Source organism: Aotus nancymaae, unplaced genomic scaffold (assembly GCF_030222135.1).
Source record: "Aotus nancymaae isolate 86718 unplaced genomic scaffold, 86718_ANA_hifiasm-v0.15.2.pri h1tg000097l, whole genome shotgun sequence".
NCBI lineage: Eukaryota > Metazoa > Chordata > Mammalia > Primates > Aotidae > Aotus > Aotus nancymaae.
This window is the reverse complement of record NW_026988512.1, coordinates 2841410-2869315: the sequence shown is the minus strand read 5'-3', so window position 1 is coordinate 2869315 and position 27906 is coordinate 2841410. Positions and strand designations below refer to the sequence as shown.

General features: G+C 45.8%; 2 protein-coding genes across 7 annotated transcripts in view; both read right to left on the bottom strand.

Moving 5' to 3' along the window:
* HGSNAT (heparan-alpha-glucosaminide N-acetyltransferase) overlaps window positions 1–22945 on the bottom strand; it is a 43940-nt gene extending 20995 nt beyond the window's left edge. For 2 of the 4 annotated variants that reach the window (XM_064370010.1, XM_064370009.1), the window contains exons 1-7: window positions 22813–22930; window positions 17347–17462; window positions 14053–14189; window positions 13415–13536; window positions 10951–11020; window positions 3648–3717; window positions 2549–2658 (exon numbers count right to left, since the gene is read on the bottom strand). In XM_064370010.1, coding sequence (XP_064226080.1) covers window positions 2549–2658; window positions 3648–3717; window positions 10951–11020; window positions 13415–13536; window positions 14053–14189; window positions 17347–17462; window positions 22813–22930 — 743 coding nt within the window. Of the gene's footprint in view, window positions 1–2548; window positions 2659–3647; window positions 3718–10950; window positions 11021–13414; window positions 13537–14052; window positions 14190–17346; window positions 17463–22812 lie in introns of those variants that run through there. The other 2 variants (XM_064370008.1, XM_064370011.1) reach the window with 2 other exon arrangements.
* A 928-nt stretch (window positions 22946–23873) lies between these two features.
* Window positions 23874–27906, bottom strand: part of POMK (protein O-mannose kinase) — a 57970-nt gene continuing 53937 nt past the window's right edge. For all 3 annotated transcript variants that reach the window (XM_064370015.1, XM_064370017.1, XM_064370016.1), the window contains one exon: window positions 23874–24307. The gene's annotated coding sequence lies outside the window, so the exon portion shown is untranslated. The remainder of the gene's footprint in view (window positions 24308–27906) is intronic.

Below are 27906 nucleotides of genomic sequence, written 5' to 3'. Positions count from 1 at the left end.
GTTCTTCACTGTTTTCTAATCAGTGCCGTGAGGATCATGCACTGAAGTTTTTCATTGTTTTCTAATCAGTGCCGTGAGGACCATGCACTGAAGTTCTTCACTGTTCTCTAATCAGTGCCGTGAGGACCATGCACTGAGGTTCTTCACTGTTTTCTAATCAGTGCCGTGAGGATCATGCACTGAAGTTTTTCACTGTTTTCTAATCAGTGCCGTGAGGACCATGCAGTGAAGTTCCTCACTGTTCTCTAATCAGAGCCGTGAGGACCATGCACTGAAGTTCTTCACTGTTCTCTAATCAGTGCCGTGAGGACCCTGCACTGAAGTTCCTCACTGTTCTCTAATCAGTGCCGTGAGGACCACGCACTGAAGTTCTTCACTGTTCTCTAATCAGTGCCGTGAGGACCACGCACTGAAGTTCTTCACTGTTCTCTAATCAGAGCCGTGAGGACCACGCACTGAAGTTCTTCACTGTTCTCTAATCAGTGCCGTGAGGACCACGCACTGAAGTTCTTCACTGTTCTCTAATCAGTGCCGTGAGGACCACGCACTGAAGTTCTTCACTGTTCTCTAATCAGTGCCGTGAGGACCACGCACTGAAGTTCTTCACTGTTCTCTAATCAGTGCCGTGAGGACCACGCACTGAAGTTCTTCACTGTTCTCTAATCAGTGCCGTGAGGACCACGCACTGAAGTTCTTCACTGTTCTCTCATCAGTGCCGTGAGGACCACGCACTGAAGTTCTTCACTGTTCTCTCATCAGTGCCGTGAGGACCACGCACTGAAGTTCTTCACTGTTCTCTCATCAGTGCCGTGAGGACCACGCACTGAAGTTCTTCACTGTTCTCTCATCAGTGCCGTGAGGACCACGCACTGAAGTTCTTCACTGTTCTCTCATCAGTGCCGTGAGGACCACGCACTGAAGTTCTTCACTGTTCTCTAATCAGTGCCGTGAGGACCACGCACTGAAGTTCTTCACTGTTCTCTAATCAGTGCCGTGAGGACCACGCACTGAAGTTCTTCACTGTTCTCTAATCAGTGCCGTGAGGACCACGCACTGAAGTTCTTCACTGTTCTCTAATCAGTGCCGTGAGGACCATGCACTGAAGTTCTTCACTGTTTTCTAATCAGTGCCGTGAGGACCATGCACTGAAGTTCTTTATTGCTAACACTGCCAACATGATGTCTTAACCAATGTTTACACTGTACTGTTAAACCATATAACTTAAAAACATAGCAATATATTTCCGATAACTCAGTTTGTGTTAATTATTTAGACATCTCAGGTTAAAGAACTCTAATAGAAGGCACACAGCCAGCTGAATCAGCAAGCTCAGAATTACAATCTTGGATCGTTTTCTGTCATTAGTCATAAGACCCTGGGCAAGGTTCTCATCAGGAAACTCACCTGTAAAAGACAGAAAATGCCCTAACCACATGTACCTATTAAGGAGAATGATGTATTTTACAGTGGCAGTGCCTGGCACATTTTAAGCATTTAATAAATGTTAGTTCCTTCTATCTGTGACCGTCTTATCTCCAAAAATAGCAATGGTGACTGAAGGTAGAATAATAGATTCTGGAGGTGCTACTCTTTGAGGCTAACTGTGCAGAATGCTGAGGGTGCTGACCTTGGGTGTCAACAGGGTAATTTAGGAGACTCTGTAACTCAAGTGCCTGCAAGCAAACCCTGGCTTTCCTATTTGCTACCTAAGTGACCTTGGGCAAGTTATTTCACTCAGCAGCATAATTTCTTTTACTTTTAATGTGTATCAGGCACATTAAAAATATGTATCTCATAGGATTACTAAGAGATTAAATAAATTAAGACAAGTTAGAACAGTGACTGGCACATTGTGAGACCTCCACAATTGTTAGCAAGTTTCATTATGATCATATCATTCTTACTACATGCTTCCAATCTACCTGCCAGGGTACTCAAGGCTTGATGAGGTTAGGGCAAAGTTACAGGGTTGTCATCAGAATTCAGAAGGCTTCAGTAGAAATAAAAGAGCTGACACCTGTGTATTCATTCTTAGCTATACAGTTTTTATACTTTATTTTCGGATTTCAGTCCTGGCCTTTGTTCTTCCACCAGGGCTATGGTATGAGGGTTGCTCTGGGTACTCTGGGCACTCAAGTCACTCTAGCAGGGCAGGAGCAGCCCCCCACTGCCACACGCTGCTGCTTCCTCACTAGACTAGCGCGTCTTCTGAGCCATCAAGCTACTGACTGGACATGAGGTATAGTCTGTAGCCCCAAGTAACAGCCACCTGCCCAAATGAAAATGCCCTTCACTCAGCAGACGGAACATCCAAGTGGACACTGGCTCTGGCCTCGTCCACTTCTCCTCAGTCAACATAGACACTGAGGATCACGATGGTCTTCCAGTTTAGAGAGGCTGCTGACTTGACTTTTACATCCAAGAAATCCTTCCTAGCCTAGAAAGCAAAAGATATGTAAAAGTCCTTAAAAGCTAAAAGTGTGTTTATGTGTAATTATGTAGTCTTGTGACTACCTGCACCCACTGTGCTACAGGGAGCCCCACGTACCCCCTGAAGGTGTCCACACTGTGGAGGCGGAGCGGCGGGGCAGACGGGTGCCACACTGCTGGCTGCACATCACCATCGAGAGGGTCTGTCCTGCTGGGAGATCCCAGCTCCTTCAGAAAAAAAAGGGAGAAAGAAGACAACTCATAATGCTAAGGAGTAAATTTCATTTTTTGATTTATTTAGGAAAGACAGTAATAGAGTAGAAAGTTAAAAACAGTTTTTCTGCAGGTGTGGTGGCTCAACACCTGTGATCTCAGCACTTGTGGAGGCCGAGGCAGGCAAAGCCCTTGAGCCCAAGAGTTTGAGACCAGCCTAGGAAACACGGTGAAACCCCGTCTCTACAAAAAATACACAAATTAGCCAGGTGTGGTGGCACACACCTGCAGTCCCAGCTACTTGGGAGGCTGAGGTGGGAAGATCACCTGAGCCCAGGAGGTTGAGGCTCCAGTGAGCCAGACCACGCCACTGCACTCTAGCCTGGGCAATAGAGTAACATCCTGACTCAAAAAATAAACAAGTTTTTCTAAACAATACTTGGATTTGCTTTTGTAAAGATCCTATCCAGACATTTGGCTTTCTACTTTATCAGCTTTTCCTGCCTATTACTGAGTTTGCCAGTGGCCACGTTGAAAAATGACACCAAATAAATTAGTCCATGAGTGCATTTAGCACAAGCACAGAAGCCAACATCCCCATAAATGAGCCTGAATTTATTAACACAAATTTAATGGCAGATTTAAATCATTAGAGGAGGCCATCGGCATTTATAGATTTAATAGTGATGTCTCTTATTCCTTTGTTTTAACCGTAACACTCTCTACTTAACTGGATTGATTCGACAATGCTGCCTACAGAATGAAAAATGTCTCTACCTCATGTATTCTGAGACACCCCAGAGTTCCAACGTCACCGAACCGAGAAGGGATGGAGCCCTTCCCAGGAGCTGAAGAGAGGGCTGCTCTCTATTAGGAATGCAGAACCTACAACCTGCCCTTCCTCAATATAAATATAAAACTGGACAACAATGATTAAATTGGAAACTCTAAATTCCAAGTTTAGAAAACCACCTGGGAAACACACTATGCATCTCATAACTTACAGAATTGATGAGGCGATCAGTTTCTCGAGAACTTATGGCCTTAGAAATCCAATTATTAAAGTCATCCAAACTGAAAATAAATAAAAGCCTCTATTAATTTATTTTCATTGGCAGAATTGTTTGAATGACTGGATATTATATTGAAATAAAATTAAGGCTCACATTCTATATTAAGTAATTAAACATTCTAAATTTTTTTTTAACAATATACAAATAGAAATCACAGTTTTCAGCAGCTCTACTTATAAATGCTCAACCCTGACAGCAGAGTCTCCTCAACAATAAAACAGGAATGATGAGAGAGCTGTCATTAAACACTTGAGAAGGTAAATGAGATCACTGTTCCCCATAGCTGGGATTCTCACCAATAATGCTATTAAAATTAAAATAGCAAAAATTTAGAAACAATCAATTACTCAAAACAGGGAAGACTAAACGCAGAATATGAAAGCTGTGTGATACAATGTGATACAGCCAAGAAAATAAAAGAATGTGGGCTCTATCCATACAAAGAAACATGAAGATGAACATAAACTATCAGGCCAGGCACGGTAGCTCATGCCTGTAATCCCAGCAGTTTGGGAGGCCGAGGTGGGTGGATCACTTGAGGTCAGGAGTTGGAAACCAGCCTGGACAACATGGTGAAACCCTGTCTCTACTAAAAATACAAAAGTTAGCCAGGCGTGGTGGTGCATGCCTGTAATCACAGCTACTCAGGAGGCTGAGGCAGGAGAATCACTTGAACCCAGGAGGTGGAGGAGGGCTGCAGTGAGCCAAGATCGCACCACTGGACTCCAGCCTGGGTGACAAAGTGAGACTCTGTCTCAAAAAAGAAAAAAAAAGATAAACAATTAAATACAAAAAGCAAAAACCTAACATCTACATTCAACTACAAATATTACAAATAAATTAAAAACACACATGTGGACACTGGGAAAACTTGAAAGCAACTTTGGGGTGATTCAAATAGTTAATGTACTGGGTTCTCTTTTTATATGGTTGCTTTATTTCAAAAAGAAATATAGATGACATTAAATTGATTTACATGACTAACAAAAGATAAATATATTAACTGGTTTTTCTTGAAAATGAGATTTCTACCTGGGAAAAAGCCTTTTGAAAAGTATATCCTACCCTGGCATAAACAAATTATCCAGTGCATAGGATTTTTTTCTCTTTTATTTTTCGGTCATGAACAGTTGCAAGCGTATACAGAAGCAGAGAAACTAGTACAGGCACACCTCAAGATACTGCAGGCTTGGTCCCAGACCACCACAATCGGCCAGTGTCACTATATCACAATACAGTGACTCACAAATGTTTTGTGACCCAGTGTATACGAAAGTTATATACTACAGTATACTACAGTCTATTGTGTGCTATAGCATTATGCACAAAAAGACAGTTTACATACTTTAATGTAAAAATGTATTGCTAATAAAAAGTTAATGATTATTTAAGCCTTCAGCAAGTCCTCATCTTTTCGCTGGTGGAGGATCTGGCCTCCGTGTTGATGGCTGCTGAGGGGTCAGGGTGGTGGCCACTGAAGGTTGAGGGGGCTGTGGCAACTTCTGAAATCAAGACAATACAGTTTACCACATTGACTTCTCCTTTCACAGAAGATTTCTCTGTAGCATGCCATGCTGTTGGATAGCATTTTACCCACAGTTAGACCTTCTTTCAAAATTAGAGTCAATCCTCTCAAACGCTGCCTCCATTCTATCGACTAAGTTTATGTGATATTCTAAACCCTTTGTTATCTCAACAGTGTTCACAAGGTCATTACCAGGAGTAGATTCCATCTTGAGAAACCACTGTCTTTGCTCATCTGTAAGGAGCAACTCCTCATCCAATAAGTACTGTTAGCAGTTCAGTCACATCTTCAGCCTTCGCTTCTAGTTTCTTGCTATTTCCACCACAGCAGCAGTTATTTTCTCCACTGAAGTCTTAAACCCCCAAGTCATCCTTGAGGGCAAACTCCTGTTAATGTTGGTATTTTTACTTCCTCCCATGAACCACAAATTTCTTAATGGCTTCTACAATGATGAATCCTTTCCAAAAGGTTTTCAATGGACTTTGCCCAGATTCATTGGAGGAATCATGGCAGCTATACAGCTTCATAAGATGTATTTTTTAAATCATAAGACTTGAAAATCAAAATTACTCCTTAATCCATGGGCTGCAGAATGGATATTGTGTTAGCAGGCATGAAAACAACATTCATCTGCTAGTACATCTCCATCAGAGCTCTTGGGTGACTTGTATTGTCAATGATCAATAATATTTTGAAAGAAATATTTTTTTCTGAGCAGTAGGTCTTGACAGTAAGAGATGCTGGAACAGATGTGCTGTCATCAGGCTTCATTGTTCTATTTATTGAGCACAGGCAGAGGAGATTTAGCATAAATCTCAAGGGCCTTAAGACTTCCAGAATGGAAAATGAACATTGGCTTCAACTTAAAGTCACCAGTTGCATTAACACCTAACAGGAGAGTCAGCCTGTCCTGTGAGGCTTTGAATTCTCCTTCCTGGCTATTAAAAGTCCTAGATGGGCCAGGTGTGGTGGCTCACACCTATAATCCCAGCACTTTGGGAGGCCCAGGCAGGCAGATCACGAGGTCAAGAGATTGAGACCATCCTGGCCAACATGGTGAAACGCCATCTCTACTTAAAAAATACAAAAACTAGCTGGGCGTTATGGCGTGCGCCTGCAGTCTCAGCTACTCGGCAGGCTGAGGCAGGAGAACTGCTTGAATCCAGGAGGCAGAGGTTGCAGTGAGCCGAGATGGCACCACTGCACTCCAGCCTGGCGCCTGGCAACAGAGCAAGACTCTGTTTCAAAAAAAAAAAAAAAAAAGTCATCTTCTTCCATTAGAAGGCTGTTTCATCTGTACTGAAACTGTTGTTAGTGTAGCCACGGTCATCAATGATCTCAGCTGGACCTTCTGGAGAACTTGCCGCAGCTTCTCCATCAGCACTTGCCGCTTCACCTTGCATTTTTAGGTTACGGAGATGGCCTCTTTCCTTAAACCTCCGGAACCATCCTCTGCCAGCTTCCAACCTTTCTTCTGCAGATTCCTCACCTCTCTTAGTCTTCACAGCACTGAAGAGAGCTAGGGCCTTGCTCTGGGTCCTGCTTTGGCTGCAGGGAATGGTTTGATCCTCTATCCAGACGACCCAAATCTTCTCCACATCAGCAGTAAGGTTGTTTCCTTTTCTTTTGAGACAGAGTCTAGCTCATTTGCCCAGGCTGGAGTGGCTGGAGTGCAGTGGCGCAATCTCAGCTCACTGCAACCTCCAATTCCCGGGTTCAAGCAATTCTCCTGCCTCAGCCTCCCGAGTAGCTGGGACTACAGGCGTGTACCACCATGCCCAGCTAACTTTGTATTTTTAGTACAGATGGGGTTTTGCCATGTTGGCCAGGTTGGTCTCGAACTCCTGACCTCAAGCAATCAACTGGCCTCAGCCTCCCAAAGTGCTGGGATTACAGGTGTGAGCCACTGAGCCCGGTCTGTTTCACTTTCTTATCATTTGTTTATTCCCTGGAGTAGCACATTTAATTTTTTTCAAGAACTTTCACAACTTGGCTGTTTGGCATAAGAGGCCTAGCTTTGGGCCCATCATGGCTCCCGACATACCTTCCTTACTAAGCTTAATCATTTCTAGCTTTTGATTTAAAGTGAGAGACATGCAACTCTTCCTTTTACTCAAACACTTCGGAGCCACTGTAGGGTAATTAATTGGCCTAATTTCAATATTGTTGTATCTGAAATAATAGAGAGGCCCAAAGAGAGGGAGAGAGATGGGGAAGCGGTGGGCGGGGCAGTCAGAACACACTCAACGCTTACCGATTAAGTTTACCATCTTACATAGGTGGGCTCGATGGCATCCCAAAACAATTACAGTAGCAACATCAAAGATCATTGATCACAAATCACCATAAAAGATACAATATTAATTAAAAAGTTTGAAATATTAAAAGGATTACCAAAATGTAATGCAAAGACAAGAAATGAGACATGCTGTCGGAAAAATGGTGCCAACAGAATTACTCAATGCAAGCCTGGGCAACACAGTGAGACCCCCATCTCTACTTAAAAAAAAAAAAATTATCATGGTGGCACATGTCTCTAGTCCCAGCTACCTGACAGGCTGACGTGGGAGGATTGCTTGTGCCTGGGAGGTCAATAAGGTCAGTAAGTGTTGAGTATGTTCTGACTGTTTCCCCATATCCCTCCCTGTTTTTGGGCCTCTCTATTATTTCAGATACAACAACATTGAAATTAGACCAATTAATTACCCTACAATGGCTTCTAAGTATTGGAGTAAAAGGAAGAGTTGCATGTCTCTCACTTTATTTTTTATTTTTTGAGATGAAGTCTCACTTTGTCACTCAGGCTGGAGTGCAGTGGCATGATGTTGGCTCACTGCAAACCTCCACTTCCTGGGTTCAAGTGATGCTTGTGCCTCAGCCTCCTGAGTACCTGGGATTACAGGTGTGCACCACCACACCCAGCTAATTTTTCTGTTTTTAGTAGAGATGGGGTTTCACCATGTTGGCCAGGCAGGTCTCGAACTCCTCCTGAGCTCAAGAGATCCGGCCGCCTCAGCCTCCCAAAGTGCTGAAATTACAGGCATGAGCCACCCTGCCTGGCCACATGTCTCTCGCTTTAAATCAAAAGGCTGTAGTGTGGGAGGTCAAGGCTGCAGTGAGCTGTGATGGCACCACTGCGCTCCAACTTAGGAGACAGAATGAGACCATGTCTTGGGAAAAAAAAAAAAAAAAGAATTGCTGGATGCAGGATTGCCACAAACCTTCAATTTGTAAAACATGCAATATCCGTTAAGTGCAATAAAGCAAAGCACAGTAGCACAGGGTCTGCTGAATAATGGACCTCCATCATCCAGCTTCAATAAACGTTGAAGCCAATCTTACTTCATCTGTCCTCTCACCCACTGTCCCTCATTCCTGACTTGGAATGTTTTGTAGAAAATCCTAGACATCATATCAGTTAATGCATAAACACTTTATATGTATCTCTAATAGATATGGACTTTTTTTTATTTCTAAACATAATCATAATACCCTTGTCACATTTTTAAATGATAGCAGTAATTCCTTAAAATTGTCACATAGCCAGTTCAGTTTCCCTGTTTCATAACTTTTTTTTATAGTTTAGTGGTTCAATTCAGTATCCAAACATGATCCATAGGCCCAAGGCATACATTTGCAGTTTCTCCTTTTCCCTCACAACTCAACTCTCGTTTCTAGTTTATTCAGCATGGATAACATCGCCAGCACATGCAACATGTTAAATACACACATCTAAGAAAGAGTGAAAAGGAGAAGCTACGATTTTTAAAAATAAAACAAAAATACTTAATTTTCTTGTTCATGCCTGTTGCTCAAGTGAAAAGAAGAGAGGCTGTTTATTCTCTCAACTATTTCTGGTTGTTTTTTGGCTCACAGTCATCTGAACCTCCCTGGGTATGTTAGGAAGCAAGGGGGAGGGGAATAAGGGACTCTGGCTTTGCCAAGAACAGCATTCTGCCCACAGGCTGGAAGGGCAGAATCATGCGCAAAGAGAAGTTTCGGTCCCACATGGGGCCAGGTGGACTTTCTTTCCTTTGAAAATGCTTGATCTCAGCTATCAGGTTTTTTGTTTTGTTTTTTTTTTTGAGACTCCCTGGCTGGAGTGCAGTGGCGTGATCTCAGATCACTGCACCCTAGTCTCCCAGGTTCAAGCAATTTTCGTGCCTCAGCCTACCGAGTAGCTGGGACTACAGGCACCTGCCATCACACCTAGCTACTTTTTGTGTTTTTAGTAGAGACAGGGTTTCATCACGTTGACCAGGCTTTTCTCAAACTCCTGACCTCAAGTAAACCGCCTGCCTTGGCCTCTCAAAGTGCTGAGATTACAGCCATGAGCCACCATACCCGGTCTAGCTATCAATTACTTTAAAAAGTCATGAAATATGACCAGTTATGGTGACTCATGCCTGTAATCCCTGAACTCTTGGAGGCCGAGGCAGATGGAACACTTGAGTCCAGGAGTTCAAGGCCAGCTGGGCAACATAGCAATACTCCATCTACACTAAATATGAAAAAAAAAAAAAAGAGTTAGCTGGGCATGGTGATGCATGCCTACAGTCCAGCTATTTATGAGTGTAAGGTGGGAGAATCACCTGAGCCTAGGAAGTTGAGGCTGCGGTGAGCCATAATGGCACCACTGCACTCCAGCCTGGGTGACAAGAGTGAGACTCTGTCTCAAAAAAAAAAATAAAATCCATAATAGATCCATTCATGTGAAAAGCATCCTGATATATTGAAATAACATTTGCATTTTATCAAAAGATTGGTAAGATAATACCTTAACTCAAACAAATGAAACTTCCCTGCTAGAATCTTCCTCTATTCCTAAAACAGTCAGGTTACAAACTGCTTCTAGGCAACAAGTGCTTCTTTTACCCTATACACAGTCAAATTCCTCATACATGGAATTAAACTATCTCTAAGATGTACAAAGCTAGAGTATCACAGCGCAGAAATTCCCCAAAGCTTCAGCGTTTGCCCCGCTAGCTGACGTAGAGGTTAGGTTTCCATTCTTCCAATTTGGGTATCGCTCACCAATAAAACCTTGTGGTCCTTCTTGAGACCCCGACAAGATAAGCATGAGAAAATTCACTCTTACTCTTTTTAAAACATGAAAAAACTTTCCTTTGAAAGCTGATTAAACTGGGCCTGGATCTATTTGACTGTCTTTTTCTAGTCCACTAATTCACTCTTGCCAGAATCACCTGTTCACCACACAGAGCAGAACCAGTCCCTTCTCCACGTTGGCTAACAAACTAACCAAGGGACAGGGAGTCTATGCTGAGGTCTTGAGGAACAGCCACCAGGCACCCATCTGTGCCACCAGATGCCTGTGCTGGCAGAGGCTGGGCAGCTGGACTAGAAGGTGCCACCTCAGGGCTCAGGGCCAGAGATGGGCCAATGCGGCAACCTCCTCCCAAAATTGTCACAAGCCACTTCCGGTCGCTGAGAACCAGGATGCTTTAGGAAATAATGATTTCTCAAGCATTTTCTTCCTCATCAGCCACGTGGGAGGATGGAAGGCAAAAATCCACAAGAACCTTTTTTATCACTTCCCGTAAGTCAGAGACCACGTCTTAGTCTACGTAAGTCCCTGAAGCCTAGCAGCGGATGGACATGGGGGACACAGAAATGTTCCTATCATCAAAGAATGACGATCACTTGAGGGTCACAGCTGCCTGTTCTGAATGTCCTCCCCGCACATCTTACCTCAACAAGAGCCTCAGAAAGGATATCACAATGATGAGAGCGAGACCAGTAAGGAATGCAATGCTCACAGCTAGAAAAAGAAAAGAAAACACCCTTCAAAGATGTCATCATGAACACCAAAGACATCACGTCATTACATTTCATCTATAAATGAAAACCAATGAGGGGAAGCCTAAATTCTCATGCTGAATTTCCTACAAATAATTGAGAATGCTCATCCTGAAGGGAGTCACAACTGTCATTATAAAAAATATCAAACATAAACAAAAGCATGGAGAATGGTACCATCAACCCGTATATAACCCATTACCCAGACCCTAGAATTATCGAGATATTGTCCCTGTTGCTTCATCTGTAACTACCTACCCACCCCACATCTTCCTTTTTCTGGCTAAACTATTTCTTTAAGAATCCATCATATCATGTTATCTCATTCTTATATACTTCAGGATGTGACTCTAAAGCCCTTATAAAGACAGCCTGATGTCATGCGCCTCCTGACACGAGGCACTGAGAAGGACCCAGCCTTGCTTCTGTTGTATTCTACTAAAAAATGTAAAACCTCCACCTGTTCATGAGAAAACACCAAACATCAAGCAAATCCAAATCAAGGACAGTCAACAAAATAACCAGACATTACCCTTCAAACCGTCAGGGTCATGAAAGACAAAGAAAGACTGAGGAAGTGTCCTGGACTGGAGGAGACGAAGGAGATCTGACAGCTAAATGCAGTGTGGGATCCTACATCAAAGCCAGCACCGCAGAAGAATACTAAAAGGGACATTTAGAGAAGTTTAACCCTGTAGATAGTACTGTATCAATGTGAGTTCAATGTTAAGAACAACGTTAAGTTCCTGGTTTTGGTAATTGTATGTGGGGTAACTATACTACGATTTCACAGTTTAGGGTTTAGGGGAAGCTAGGTGAAGGGTATTTGGGAACTCTTTCGGCAACACTTCTACAAATCTAAAACTATTTCAAAACTAAAAGTAGCTTTGAAATGGATATTTTGTTATACAACCACAATGTCATCTGAAATTAACCATAACTTCCTGGCTGACACTGAAAGTGCACCTGCCGTGGTTGACCCCTGACTGGTGGATGTGTTCACCTGGTAAAAATTCCCCTTCACCTCATGGTTTCTTCTGAATCACTTACTTCATTAGGGGTTGCAACATATCCTGCCCTTTGGCTGTATTCATTACCTGACATTCTTCTCCACAGAATTTTCCCTCAACGGGGACTATTTGGTTACCCTGAATTACAGTTAAAACGGGCAAAATAAATGCTTAAACCTCTCCTTTCAACTAACAGCTTTAGATCACCCTAGTTAACATCAGGTGCCCTGGTTACCTACAAAGACAAAGCACTGTTTGTGTTTTGTTTGGGAAGGCAGGCCTTGCTCATTTTAGTTTCATGTGACCTCATGGTTTTTACACATTCATTATCTTTCTTCAATCACATATATTATTCTTCTTAATGCTTAACGTGTCCTCCTCCATTGGCCCTTTCACACTGGCTCCTGCGTTCTTTTGATAGAACCTCACAGTCTTTAATAGCTTCCCTGTGAACAGTACTTGCTCATGCCGCAGGCACTGGTTACTGCCTTTTGAAAGGCAGCACACACAGTTACCTAATGGGAAACTCAGAAAGGCAGATTTTCTTCCTTGGGGTTACTGGACAATGAACGATCCCTCCTTTATCTAAGAGGACCCCGGACTGTCAGCGGAAGACATACGGGAAATACAATACCCTTCCTCCTAAAACAAGGAGAGATATTTGACAGCCATTTACCCTATTTCTAGTTTCTTTCCACTGCATTAACTTTTTTGGCTTATTAATGCTTCATAATTAAACTAAAAACTATGAGAATATATTGATATATCATATAATATTTTTCTGGGACAAGGTCTGGCTCTATCACCCAGGCTGGAGTTCAGTGGTACAATCTCGGCTCAGTGCAACTTCTGCCTCCCAGGTTCAAGCCATCCTCCCACCTCAGCCTCCTGACTAGTTGGGACTACAGGCATGTACCACCAGGCCTGGCTAATTTTTGTATTTTTTGTAGAGACAGGGTTTCACCATTTCACCCAGGCTCATCTCAAACTTGTGAACTCAAGTGATCTGCCTGCCTTGGCCTTCCAAAGTGCTGGGATTACCAGCATAAGCCACCATGCCAGGCCAATATATAATTTTTTAATGTCACATAATTTTATTATTATATTCAAATAATAAACATATTATAAACATACCATATTTATAAATTGTACCATATTGTAAATTGTAGGATAAATAACCTATAATTTATGTGAATTTTTTTGTTGGTGGGGTGCTCATCAGTGATCTAAGATTCAGGTTTTCAATTACAGAAAGTATTACAGACTGCTCTGCTTTACAAACAGTACTCAAAAACTGAAACCTCTGAAAATGCAAATGTGAAAATCAACAGAGAACATATACGTACGAAGGTTACTGTCAACTGGATCCTCGTTCACAGCCAGGTCGCAGGCAATTTCACTGACTCCATTATGGATGTACTTTACCAAGAGAGAATAGTTTCCAAATTCTCCAAATTTATATTCCAACCTATAACCATTAGGTAAAATTAAGACAAATGGTTAGATTAGGAAATAAGAAGTTGGATTTTGCTAATGTCATGAAGGCAGAATAATACATGTTCCTGGGTACAGACCAGAAAAGATAAAGAAAAATACGGTAAAGAGAAAAAAAGCTGGCCGGGCGTGGTGGCTCATGTCCGTTATCCCAGCACTTTGGGAGGCCGAGGCAGGTAAATCATGAGGTCAGAAGATCGAGACCATCCTGGCTAACACAGTGAAACCCCATTGTCTCTACTAAAAATACAAAACATTAGCTGGGTGTCGTGGCATGCACCTGTAGACCCAGCTACTCGGGAGGCTGAGGCAGAATTGCTTGAACCCGGGAGGCAGAAGTTGCAGTCAGCCGAGATCGCACCACTGCACTCCAGCCTGGGCAACAGAGTGAGATTCTGTCTCAAAAAAAAAAAGAGAAGAAAAGCTAAAACCAAAATAGAAACAGAGAAAATGCAGACTTCACTTAGGTCGTATCATGGCAGGCACAAACCTACAAACTTCTTTCTCTTCCAAGGTGTTGTTCAGCTGTAGAACAGATCCGTGCTGGGTGCTGACAGGGGTGGCTGCAATGCTAGGCTTCCCCGCTTTTGGACTCTGAGGAATGTTTACCAGAACCTGAAACAAGCACTGTAAATAAAAGCACAATAGGTCAACTGCCAGGGATTTTCAAACATCTGTTGATTGTTGGAGGACATAAATGTCCAACTGGAGATCCTGACATGATTTTTCCTTCATATGTATAGGAAAACCTCCAAATTTCAGTAATTTTAAATTTACCTATTATTGTATATTAAAACAATGACTGGGACAGGCACAGTGGCTCAGGCCTGTAATCCCAGCACGTTGGGAGGCCGAAGCGGGCAGATCACCTGAGGTCAGGAGATCGAGACCATCCTGGCCAACATGGTGAAATCCTGTCTCTACTAAAAAATACAACAATTAGCTGGGTGTGGTGGCACATGTCTGTAATATCAGCTACTCAGGAGGCTAAGGCAGGAGAATCGTTTGAACTAAGGAGTCAGAGGTTGTAGTGAGGCAAGATCATTCCACTGCAGTCTAGCATGGTGACAGAGTGAGACTCCATCACAAAAAAAATGACTGTGTCACTATGGAATTGTACAATCTTTTTTTTTTTTTTTGAGACGGAGTTTCGCTCTTGTTACCCAGGCTGGAGTGCAATGGCGCGATCTCGGCTCACCGCAACCTCCGCCTCCTGGGTTCAGGCAATTCTCCTGCCTCAGCCTCCTGAGTAGCTGGGATTACAGGCACGCGCCACCGTGCCCAGCTAGTTTTTGTATTTTTAGTAGAGATGGGGTTTCACCATGTTGACCAGGATGGTCTCGATCTCTTGACCTCGTGATCCACCTGCCTCGGCCTCCCGAAGTGCTGGGATTACAGGCGTGAGCCACCGCGCCCGGCCGGAATTGTACAATCTTTATAGGTAAACTTCACAAATAAATAACCAGTGCATATATTAATCTTGCATTCTGTTGTTTTATTTTCCCTCTTGTTGCCCAGGCTAGAGTGCAATGGCACAATCTTGCTTGACTGCAACCTCCGCCCTCACCCTCTGCCCCCACATTCAAGCAATTCTCCTGGCTCAGCCTCCCAAGCAGCTGGGATTACACGTGCCCGCCACCATGCCTGGCTAATTTTTTGTATTTTTAGTAGAAATGGGGTTTCACCATGTTGGCCAGGCTGGTCTCAAACTCCAGACCGCCTGGTGATCCACCAGCCTTGGCCTCCCACAGTGCTGGGATTACAGGCATGAGCCACTGCACCTGGGCTGTTTTAAATTCTTCAATTTGTCCACAGCATCACTGTTGTATGTCAGTGATCCTACTTGCTTTATTCTAACGATGGTCTTACTTGCCCTACATCTAACACCTTGACAGCAGTCTTTTTCCCCACTCAACTTGTTTTTCTGTGATCTTAGAGCTTTATTAAGTCTTTTTAGAAGACATTTTGCCTATTCACTGAATTATCTGATTCCTGTCACTTTTTAATTTTAGCTATTGTTGATTATTTTCAAGATTCCTTCAGGTTCTTCTTGTAGGCCAATACTTTTTTCTTTGTTTATGCTACTTTTTCTTAATAGATTTTTTTCAATTTTTTCTTTTTTTTTTTTTTTGAGACAGTCTCACTCTGTCATCCAGGCTGGAGTGCAGTGGCACAATCTCAGCTCACTGCAACCTCCAACTCCCAGGTTCAAGCAATTCTCCTGCCTCGGCCTCCTGAGTAGCTGGGACTACAGGCACAGGTCACCATGCCTGGCTAATTTTTGTACTTTTAGTGGCAAAGGGGTTTCACCATATTGGCCAGGCTGGTCTCGAACTTCTGACCTCATGATCCAACCACGTTGTCCTCCCAAAGTGCTGGGATTACAGGCATGAGCCACCACACCCAATTTTTTCTTGCTTCATATTACTTCACAGATATTTCAATAGGTTTATTCAAATAGAGAAGGTATGTCTATTGCTCCATCATCTTTTCAGCTGGTGCCCATACCAGAGATTTTAAGTTTGTTTTTTAAGGCCATTTATAGTAAACAGCCACTCAGTATAAATTAAAATTCATATTTTTTTTCTTTTTTGAGATGGAGTTTTGCTCTTGTTGCCCAGGCTGGAGTGCAATGGCGCAATCTCGGCTCACCTCAGCCTCCGCCTCCCCAGTTCAAGCGATTCTTCTGCCTCAGCCTTCCAAGTAGCTGGGATTACAGGCATGCACCACCATGCCTGGCTAATTTTGTATTTACAGTAGAGACGGAGTTTCTCCATGTTGGTCAGCCTGGTCTCAAACTCCTGACCTCAGGTGATCCGCCTGCCTCAGCCTCCCAAAGTGCTGTGATTACAGGTGTGGTGGCTCACACTAACAAAATAGCAAAAATATTTTATTTTATAATTTAAATTTTTATTTTAGATTCAGGGGCACATATGCAGGTTTGTTACATGGGTATATTGCATGATGCTAAAGTTTGGGGCATGAATGATCCTGTCACCCAGGTGGTGAGCACAGTACCCAACAGGTAGTTTTTCAGCCCTATAGGTACTACCCAGGCTACAGCACCCAAGGTTCTCAGTACTTAGTACTCAGTACTGCAGCCCAAGCAGTCCCCAGTGTCTACTATTCCCACCTTTTATATCCATGAGTGCCCAATGCTTAGCTCCACTTAGAAGTGAGAACATGCAATATTTGGCTTTCTGTTCCTATGTTAATTCACTTAGGATAATGGCTTCCAACTGCATCCATGTTGCTGCAAAGGATCTAATTTCATTCTTTCTTATGGTTGCACAGTAGAGTATTTTATTTTACATGAAAGAATAGCCTTGTCCTTAAAAATCAACGAGGTCTAGAACAGGAGTAAAACCTTCCGAGAAAATTCGTTTGTTATCATCAGGGAGGCGGGGCCCTGGAATAAGTGTCGCTCCCTCAACGTGCACCTCCCTGCTGGCTGAAGGAGTGGGGTCCCACTCCTTCCTGCTCTGGTCCAGCAAGAGGGTTATGCTCTAGAGAAGAGGGAAATAAAACACGGTCCACCAATGTTGTTCATCACGGAGAACTGGTTTTTTTAAAGGATGAGTAGATGAAAAGACAAAAATGGAAGCTGCGCATCGCTAGGCATCCTCCCCTGACTGTATTTCTTCTGATTCTTTATATAGCTTCTTTGTTTCCTTACCTGTAAAACTGAAGTTAACTTGTGAAGGGCTTTAGATATGAGAACGTTAAGGTTCCTGTCAAACAAGCCCCAAAGCAAACAGAACTGTGAGTGTGAACTGATACATACGTGATAACAGGATTCGGATTTCCAGTAGACAGTCAGGTTGGTCCCGAGAAGTTCATTATGGATAAGTAGCAAAGCTTGATCCATCTTCAGCTCCACATGTCTTTTTTTGTCTAAGTCTGGTAAAAATTAGGAAAATTTTTTTTTTTTCTTTTTTTTTTTTGAGACGGAGTTTCGCTCTTGTTACCCAGGCTGGAGTGCAATGGCGCTATCTCGGCTCACCGCAACCTCCGCCTCCTGGGTTCAGGCAATTCTCCTGCCTCAGCCTCCCGAGTAGCTGGGATTACAGGCACACGCCACCATGCCCAGATAATTTTTTGTATTTTTAGTAGAGACGGGGTTTCACCATGTTGACCAGGATGGTCTCGATCTCCTGACCTTGTGATCCACCCGCCTCAGCCTCCCAAAGGAAAATTTTTAAAAAAGAAAAAGAAGGCACCTGAAAGAGGCATTAGAAACAAAGTATATTTATGTGAACAGTGGCTTCCAGTAGTGCTTTTCAAAAGCCTACACGCTAGGGTTTCTGGGGTCTCTCAGACATTACTTCGTGTATGCAGAGATGTGTGTGTCTACATGCATATGCACACACACACGCACACAGACAGGTTTCCTTTTGCAGAGATGTCTCTACTACAAGAGGATTCAGTCAACACCACTCATATCTAGTGCACAGAAGGATCCTGTAAGGAACTCATATTCATCAAGTGCTAAGATGTGACATGTACTGAATTTAGTAGTTTCTCTATAATAATGACAATCTCATGAGCGAGGTATTTTCCCCACTTTACAGATGAATAAATTAAGCCTCTCAAGAATTAGGTCACTGCCTGTGGCCATGGTTTTTTAATGAAATCACTGACATGAACCCAATTTGTGTGATTCTAAGTTCAAGCTTTCTCCCCTACCATGTTACTCAGCTGCGAGTACAGCCAGGCAGCTTGTTAGAAATACAGAACTCGCCTGAGTCAGAGAGTGCAGGTTAGCAGGACCCAGAGGTGGGGTGCACGTCCTAGAAAGTCTGAGAAGTGCTACTTTCTATCACTTTGGAGTCTGGAATCTCCTAATTTCCATGGCAGATCGGAGAGGAGTAAGGAGAGTTTCAAGACAAGCCTCAGTCTGAAGGGCAGAGAGACCCACTGCTCCTAGATTCACTCATTACACTGCTCACCAGTTCACTAGATGATGTGTTGAGGATGACAGAAACATGACGTACATTCTAAAATCATGTGTGCCCACTTGGTAGGAAAAATAAAGTGAACTGCTCTGTCTAAAGTCAAAGCAAAGTGGTTCATTTCAACCAACTGGGCCATTTATATAATATTATATAAAAGAGAAGTCAATTTATCCTCTAAGTAAATTTACCCAAAAGAAAAAAATGGGGAACTGCTTAATAACACAATGAGGAAGGTCTCTATTTTCTAATGGGAAAGCTTCCTCTGGGCCCTCCAGTCACTCATTTGAATGGCAGAATCAGGAATTCTTCATGTAGCCAGCTCAATCCCTCATTTTAAAGTTTATCTTAATTTACCCTTATTTAGCGCTCAGTGAAGACAAGCCCTGCAGTATAAAACTCTTAATAATCCACTACAGCTTTTTATTCTCTAGGCCAAAGAAAGCTTTCACAATCATTTTTTCTGTTCTTTGGTCTCCTGGAAAGCTTTCAGTGGAAGCAGTGTTTGGGACCTGGGGTATAACATAGTGGGATAAATTCAAGTTAAACCTGAATCTGAACCCCAATGTGCCTCAGTTTCCTCACCAATGAATTAGAGGTCATAAGAGTAAGTGCCTCATGAGACTGCTGGGAAAGTTAACTCGACTAGCTACGAAGTGCTTGGCCCAGAAACAAAACAAGTGCTGAACACATGGAAGTTACAGTGATCCAGGCCACGTCCAACCAATGCAGAAGCCAACAGAGCCTTTTCAGGATCAGGAACACCCAGTTAAATTTTTTTTTCTTTTTTTTTTTTTTTTTTTCCGAGAGACAGAGTCTCACTCTGTTGCCCAGGCTGGAGTGCAATGGCATGATCTCAGCTCATTGCATCCTCAACCTCCTGGGCTCAAGCGATCCTCCCATCTCAGCCTCCAAAGTAGCTGGGACTACAGGAGCACGCCAGCATGTCCAGCTAGAGTGTGTGTGTGTGTGTGTGTGTGTGTGTGTGTGTGTGTGTGTGCGTATTTTTTTGCAGACACAGGGTCTCACCATGTTACCTAGGCTGGTCTCGACATCCTAGGCTCAAGCGATCCGTCCACCTCGACCTCCCAAAGTGCTAGGATTACAGGCGTGAGCCACCACACCAAACCCAAGAGTAAAATCTTTAACCAAAAACAGGCTTTTGAATAGCTTCTGATACGCGTCACGAAATTTCCCTCCAATAGTTGTGCTGATTTCCTTTTTTTTCTTTTTATTTTTTGAGATGGAGTCTTGCTCCGTCGCCCAGGCTGGAGTGCAGTGGTGCGATCTCAGCTCACGGCAACCTCCACCTCCCAGGTTCAAGAGATTCTCCTGCCTCAGCCTCCCAAGTAGCTGGGACTACAGGTGTGCGCCACCATGCTCAGCTAATTTTTTGTATTTTTAGTAGAGAGGACTTTCACCCTGTTAGCCAGGATGTTCTTCGATCTCCTGACCTTGTGATCCGCCCGCCTTGGCCTCCCAAAGTACTGAAATTACACGCGTGAGCCACCGCACCCGGACAGTTGTGCTTGTATCTAACGACAACTGTGATGGTTGAGATCTCCCAGGTAATACAAAGAACTACGCTTACTATCTGCCAGACCCCAACAGCCCTAAGAAAGAGCTCCTGGTGTCTCCATTTGGGGATAAGGCACTGAGGCCTAGAGAGGTCAAGCAGCTTGCCTAAGGTCACCTCCTGGCAGCCAGGATTTAAGCCTCGGTCCATCTAACCGTGCACCTAACCCCTAACCAGTCTCCTGAGCCTTGGCAGATCCCTATCAGCCCAGCCTGATTAGCCTTTCCATGTTTCCCTCATTTGTTAGCCTGGTGGATAGAAAATGGCACGTCCTAATTATTTCCATTTTGAATTTGTGATTAACAAGTTTCAACATGTTTTCCAAATGTTTATCATCGGTAAGCGTCTTTCATATGAATTCTTGAATTATTTTTTTAACCACCTTTATTTAATCCCTGAGGCCTTCTGAGGTATTTGCATAACTTCTCTACATTAAAGACAAAAATCTTAAATCCTTTGTCAATTTGTCATCATTTTAAAATAGTTCTTTCTCATTTCCCTTCTTCAGTTTTAATGGCTTCCATTTTCAAATTTCTAGTCACTCTCTGTAGACTTTTTCCTACACTTGATCATAGCTAAGAGCCCACGAAGCCATGATCTTTTCCTTCGTAATTTTTCCACACATCATCATCCCTTCGTAGATGGAGTAAGTGCGGTTTTTAACTCGTTTCCCTGAGCCTTCAGTGGCGGGTGGAATAGGTACTTGTTGTATATTTAGATTGTCCCCGTGAATTTTGGGCTGAAAGCTCTTCATTGTCATGTTACTAACTATGCCATTTGGGAATGTGCAGAGGGGCTCAGTGTTCGCTGAGTATCAGAATTACCTGAGGAAGCTTTAAAAAAAACAACCCTGGCCCTATTCCAGACCATTTAAATCAGAATCTCTGCCCAATCAACATGATTTTTTAAATTTCCCACAAAAAACAACGAACCTCCCGAACGGATTTGAGTGTGCAGCCAACGGTGAAGACCGCAGCTGGAGACTGTCAGGGTAACGCTAGCGGATTTTGACACCTTTCTTTTTACTATGAATTATTTGAATGTGGTTTTTAAAAATAATAATAATAGTTTGTATCACTTACAGACACGACCAAAGGACCCAATTACTAAGCCATCAAATATGACCTCGAAACCGAGCTTGATGTTCAGCCTCAAGAAAACGCCGTCACCTCCCCACACAGCTAACCTAAGAAATTCCAGGGCAACACCCACAGAGCGTTACAGAGAAAAGAACAACTTGTTCCTTCTCTCTCCTCTGGTCTACATCGTCTTCATAAGCAAATAACCCAATAAAGTCACCTTTCAATAGTGCGGGGGTAAATGTTACACCTTTATTTCCTTTCCCAATATTTAATTTCTGGTTCTAACTCTCTGATCTTTGCTGGACGTATTTTTAAAGACATGTTCTATTTATTTTTTTCAAGTAAATGCTGAATTTTCAAAAAGAGGGCAGATGATGATGTTTTTAGCAGAAAGCTGTGCAGCCCAAACGTGGGATTCAGGCGGCAGGGGGAGCCTTGCGGCCACACGCGGCTTCCCCTCACTACATGCGATTGCTACTTACAGACCACCCGTCCCCAAAGTAAGTGTCCTTGGATAAGCTAATACTGGTGCTAAAAAAAACAGCGTGTTCGACGGGCTCTGTCCCTGACAAACTGTGATCAGGCAGATCACATGACCTCCCCGGGGTCCCTGCCATTAGGGGAGCGCAGAAGACCGAGGTTGGGCGGAGCAGAGAACAAGCACACAACATGTCATCTGCTGAGCCGCGTTTCGAACATTCACGACGTCTTCCTCCAGCTTCTGCTTGGGGAGGAGGGGCCGTTTGAACTCCACACGCAGACACGAAAACCTCGTCTTCTGACCAAGAAAAGGGCGTGGAAGGGGACAGGCAGGCGACTCCCACCGTTCCAGGTATGGACCCTCGTCAAGCACTGACCCAAAGCGGTTTGCGGTGCTTGCCCGAGCCCTCGCGGGGAGCCGGGGCTCCCGGTTCAGGGGCCTAGACGGAGGCCTGGAATCTGTATTTGCCACCGTTTCCCCCGCGAGTTCGAAGAGCGAGCCAGTTGTGCAAACACGAGGCAAAAGCGCCCAGCCCGGCCCCTCCCAGGCCGCGACCCCGACCCCGACTCGGCGGCGGCGGCGGCTTCCCTGTCACCCTGGAGAGAAAATGCACCCAGAGGCGGCGCCAGGGAGCGCTCGCGCGGGACGGGCCCGCGGGCTGCAGGCCATCTACGCGGCCTCAACCCCAGCGCGGGCGGCCGAACTCGCGTCCCAGCCTCGGGCTTCCCCCGCGCCGAAGCCAATGGGTCGCACGGCTTCCGCGCCACGTCCTCGGAGGCCAGGCCCTCGGGAAGGGACCCTGCCTTAAGTCCCTCGGAGCAACGGACGGGGTGCCAGCGGCGCCCGAGCCCCCGGCCCTCGGCTGGCCCGCGTCCTGGCTGCGCGCGTGGGGGTTGCCCGCATCCCGATCCAAGGCCTCTGTTTGGACAGAAGGCTCCAGGACGCCCAAGTGACGCTCCGCCGCGGCGCGAACCGTCCCCTCCCCCGGCTCCTGGGCCCAAGTCCGGCCTCCGGTCCGGGGCGCGCGACCGCGGAGTCGCAGCGGCAGCGCAGGCAGCGGAGGCGGTTCCGGCCGGGCCTGGGGAGGGAGGGGCGGTGCCGCGGGGAGCTGACGCCGCGCTCGGAGTCGGCCGGGCGGCGGGAGGGGGCGCGCACTCACCTCGTGGCGGCGAGTCCCGGGCGTCGCGCTCCGCGGAGCCGCCGGGGACCCGCAACGCAGCGCTCAGCACGGACGCCGCCAGCAGCAGCGCGGCCGGCGCCCAGGCCGCCCCGCTCATGCCCACCGCCCGCTCGGCCGCCCCTGCCGGCCCGCCGCGCCCCGCCCTGCGCTGCTCCGCCGCGGCCGCCCGCTCGCCCGTCATCGCCCCCTCCGCTGCCGTCGCCGCGGCCTGACTCACCGCGGAAGGGGAGGCCCCCGGGGCGGGGCCGGGCCGTGCTAGGTCCCGCGCTGGGGGAGCTGGCCAGGAGAGAAGTCGAGGCTCCGCGCCCCGGTGCGGGGTGTGTCTGTCCTCGGGAGGAGAAACGTCCCCGAGAGAGGCCGCGGCGGGCCCGGAGACTTCCTCCTCCCTCCGCCTCCCCCGGCGGTGTTCTCCCAAACTCCGGCGCGCGCCGGCCACCCTCCACCCTCCGCAAGGGTGTCAGAGCCCTCCGTCCCGGTTTTGGAAAACGCCTCAGTAAGCAAGACTGCCAAGTCCCTGCCCTCCAGGCGTTCATTACGCAGAGAGAGGCACGACTTAGAAGTCACCAAGCGGTCCCACCTCTTGGAGGAGCCCCCGGCCAGGCTGATGAAGTGGAAGGGAGCGGGCAGGGGGGTCTGCACACCCACTCCTGGCTGTATGTCGGGAGACGCTGTCAAAAGTATGAGGGGCAGGTACAGTAACCTGTAGCAAAGGCGCTTTGTAACTGCAAAACCTTGTCGACAAGCTGAATGTCCACCAGCTAGAAAACGGACAAACCGCCCTACGGCAGGGGAAGTGCGCTACAGCTTCCCGCATCCGCACGGATGAACCTCAAAAAACAAGACTGGGGAAAATGCAAATTGCAGAATGCCCTTGTAATAACTTATATAAAGCAAAACAATACTGTATGTTGTTTAGGGACATCCATATATGTAATAAAAATACAACGGTACACATGCAGATGTCGTGGGACTTTTCCTTACTTCAGCTAAAGATGGATGGGGTCCTTTGTCACGCCGCAGGAAACATTACGCAGACAATGTGAAGGATAAGGCAGGGCTTTATTGGGTAAAAAGGAAGAAAAGGGGGAACAGGGACCCTCCTCACAGATTAAATCCCAGGTTCCAACGAGGAAGAGGAGGGGCCGGGCTCCTCCCCGCAGCAACGGAGAAGCGAACTTCCGTGGCTCCGCCCCGGGCCCGGTGCGCACTCCTCCCAGCGCGCAGGCCAGCTGGAGTTTTAGGGAGCCCTTCCCACCTGGCTATCTCATTCCCACCCCCAAAGAAGTCCATCTCACTGCCGTTAGAAGAAGGATAAGGACAGGGCCAAAGACCGATCGAAACTGCTTCCTACCGACAGGGGGCTCTATTTGGGAAAATGGCGGTCAGAGCTCCCTCAGGGGCTATTCTAAGAGTCCCCGGCAGAAGGGGCGATGGTCCAAGGCTCCAGCTGCATGACCGTTCCGAGTCTGATAGCCTGAAAGCGAAAAGAGACAAACCGGGTTATTAAAAAGCATGTCTCAGAATTAAACAAGGGGGCTTGGCGTGGTGGCTCACACCTGTAATCCCAGCACTTCGGGAGGCTGAGGTGGGTGGATCACTTGAGGTCATAAGTTGGAGAACAGCCTGGCCAACATGGTGAAACCCCGTCTCTACTAAAAATACAAGAATTAGCCAGCCCTTGGTGGCGCCTGACTGTACTCCCAGCTACTCGGGAAGTTGGGGCGGGAGAATCGCTTGAACCCAGAAGGCGGAGGTCGCAGTGTGCCGAGATCTCTGCTGCACCCCAGACTAAGCAACAGTGGGTCCGTCTAAAAAAAATTTTTTTTTAAATGAAACAAGGGGAGGCGTGAGGACAGCTCAAAATTCCTGAGGCCTTTTACCAATTTGTACACCGGGGGGCGGGGGGGAGCAAAATCCGAATGGTAAACAACTTTACCCTTTTGCTGGCATGTTGGACTTCTGAGTTCCCTTCTCCTAAAACCAATCCTAAGCCAACCAGTTTAAGGTTTGGGAAATTAAGTCTTTCCAATTTGAAGGATGCATCTGAGGGGGGTGTCCTGTAGGATGGAAACAATTACCTGTCTGTGAGGCAAGAACCGAAGAGGAGAAAGGATAAAAGAAGGCATTTTTTCAAAGGAGTCCCAGAGCTTCAAGATGCATTTGAAAGTGGTGCAGATGAAGATGAATGGCTACCCATCTAGAAAGTGGGGAGCAGGCATTCCTGGTTCCCTTCTCTTCCTAGTAGATACCTGGGGTACTAGGTGAGGGAGAGAAGAAAGCATCCTCTTTCCCTCTTCCATCCTTGCATCCCCGAGTCCTGGCAACCTCGGCAAGTGCTCCCATGGGTGCCAGAGGGGCTTGCATCATGAAGCAGGGCTCTAGGGGGTGGGAATGATCTGGGCTGCCCATGTACGCCCTTATCATCCCTGCTGTCAGTAGCCTTGGAGTTCCCTAGACCTCATTTATGCTGAGGAGTTGAGGGTTGCATGGACTCCTTACCATAAGCCGAACGCTCAGGTAAAACTGTGGAACTGAGTCCTCCAACACGGGAGAGAAAAGCATGTCTTGTGACACACCAGGTGACTGGTGGTTAGAGGTATGCTTGCTAGGATTTGGATGCATGGGCTTGGCTTTGATTACTTTCCCAAAAGGAAACCTCTGAATGATGGGCAACCTATTTATTCCCATCACCTGGCAGAATTTGCAGGATAATTGCTCAGAATGAGAATACTAATCCAGATTTTTAACATTACCCATTTCTCTCGTTCTTTCTGAGCTGCAGCTGGAGATTACCGGCTGGTTCACACAAACAAGCAAGTTTAGTCTAAAAATGTAGGCAAAAACTTAAAAACAACTGAATTTAGGCCGGCGCGGTGGCTCACACCTGTAATCCCAGTATTTTGGGAGGCTGAGACGGGAGGATCATGAGGTCAGGAGTTCAAGACCAGCTTGACCAACATGGTGAAACCCCGTCTCTACTAAAAATACAAAAATTAGCTGGGCGTAGTGGCGCACGCCCCGTAATCCCAGCTAGTCAAGATGCTGAGGCAGGAGAATTGCCTGAACCTGGGAGGTGAAGGTTGCAGTGAGCCAAGATCGTGCCACTGCACTGCAGCCTGGGTGACAGAGTGAGACTTTGTCTCAAAAAACAACAACAAAAAAACAACTTAAGAAACAGATGGCAAATGTATAAGTTTTGGAACATAATTTCGCTCCAGTCCTCGTTTTCGTTAAAAAAAAAAAAAAAAGAAATTATGATGGGACTCAATTGTTTGCAAAATAGATTTTAGTGTCATACTGGGTCTGGTTATTTGCATAAAGTGCAGCAAGAATAATTATTTCTACATAGGCCTTTTATTGGCTTTGATGAAACTCTGTTCCACAGAGAATCTCAGATAAGACCTTTTAAAGCCAAGCCCAGCCATGAGCTAGGCTAATCCTCTCCCCTTAAGGTCCCAGGATAAACTTGGAGCCCCTGGACCTGTTAGAAAGTGACATTATTTACTGACCACAGGTCAGGAACCCTGTCCAGGGGCTGCATAGACAAGAGTATGAGGCTTGTATTGGCTCTGCGAGTCAAGATTTGTAGGGTCCAGCCCTACAGGGTTCTGTGAGCCCCCCGCTGCTGGTGCAGTGACGAGAAACCGTACAAATAAAAGACACAGCCAGGTACGGTGCCTCATGCCTGTAATCCCAGCACTTTGGGAGGCCGACGTGGGTGGATCACCTGAGGTCAGGAGTTTGAGACCAGCCTGACCAATATAGTGAAACCCCATCACTAAAAAATAATAATGATAATAATAAAGAAATAGACACAGACGTAGAGATAGCGAAAAGAGAGTCTGGGCCCGGGGGTCCACTGCCAACCAAAGCGCAGAGTCCTGCAGTGGCCCCGAGTGCCTGGACGCTCTAACTTCTATTGAGTACAAAGCAGGGGGCAGAGAAGGTCGGGTGAGGTAACGGTGGTCAGTGACAGGGTGAGATAAATCACGTGTCTTGGAGATAGGGGGCCCAGAACTTTCAAGTAGCTGACGAGGAGAAAACCTAATACGTCAGCACTCTTTGCATATTTGTCAGAAATATCAGGGACATTAAGATTATGTTACTATTATTAATTCTCATCTTCTGAGAAAAAGAGAAACCAGGTGCAGAAGTGGAGCGTGAGAGTGGACATGGAACATGACCACTGAAGCGCAGCATCACACAGAGATAGTTAAGCCCCCGGATGTCTGTGGGCCTCCCTGACAGCCATCAGGCCTTACCACAAGAGCTTGGAGGACCGGAGTTTTCTCCTAATTCCCCAGGAAGGAGATGTCTCGGCCATTTTGGACATCTCCTTCCCTAGCTGGCTAAACGGTGGGCACCTTCACAGTGCTGGCGCTGCCGCACAGACAAGGTGCCCTCCAGCAGCCCTTGTGCAGGCATGACAGAGGGCTTAGAGCACCTTGCCTTAGGATCGCTTTGTTCATAATGTCACCTCAGCTCCATGCTTCATAACCTGATAATCATTAGTAAAATTAAAGGTTATATTGATTGTAGATGATTATATAAGGGAGTAACTATGTGCTTATATTTCTAATTCTTTTCTAAATCAATATTCATATGGGAATAGGCTGAGACTTCAGACCCTTGCCACGGCACTTGTGGGATTCCCCTCCCACAAAGATGACTGACTCTTTTTTTTTTCTTTTTTTTTTTTTGAGACAAAGTCTCACTCTGTTGCCCAGGCTGGAGTGCAGTGGCACGATCTCAGCTCACTGCAACCTCTGCCTCCCAAGTTCAAGCAATTCTCCTGGCTCAGCCTCCTGAGTAGCAGGGATTACAGGCACAGCCTTTCACTCAAAGCCTTGGGAAAATAACCAGTTTTTCTAATTGTGTCTTGTTGCAAAAGATAAATGGATTGTTACTGCACTGATGCAGACAACTATCTTTCCATAAGTTAAGAATACTCACAGATAGTTTCCAAATTCTAGAGGAACTAGGCCAGGCATGGTAGCTCACAGCTAATCCCAGCACTTTGGGAGGCCAAGGCAGGTGGATCACTTGAGGTCAGGGGTTCAAGACCAGACTGGC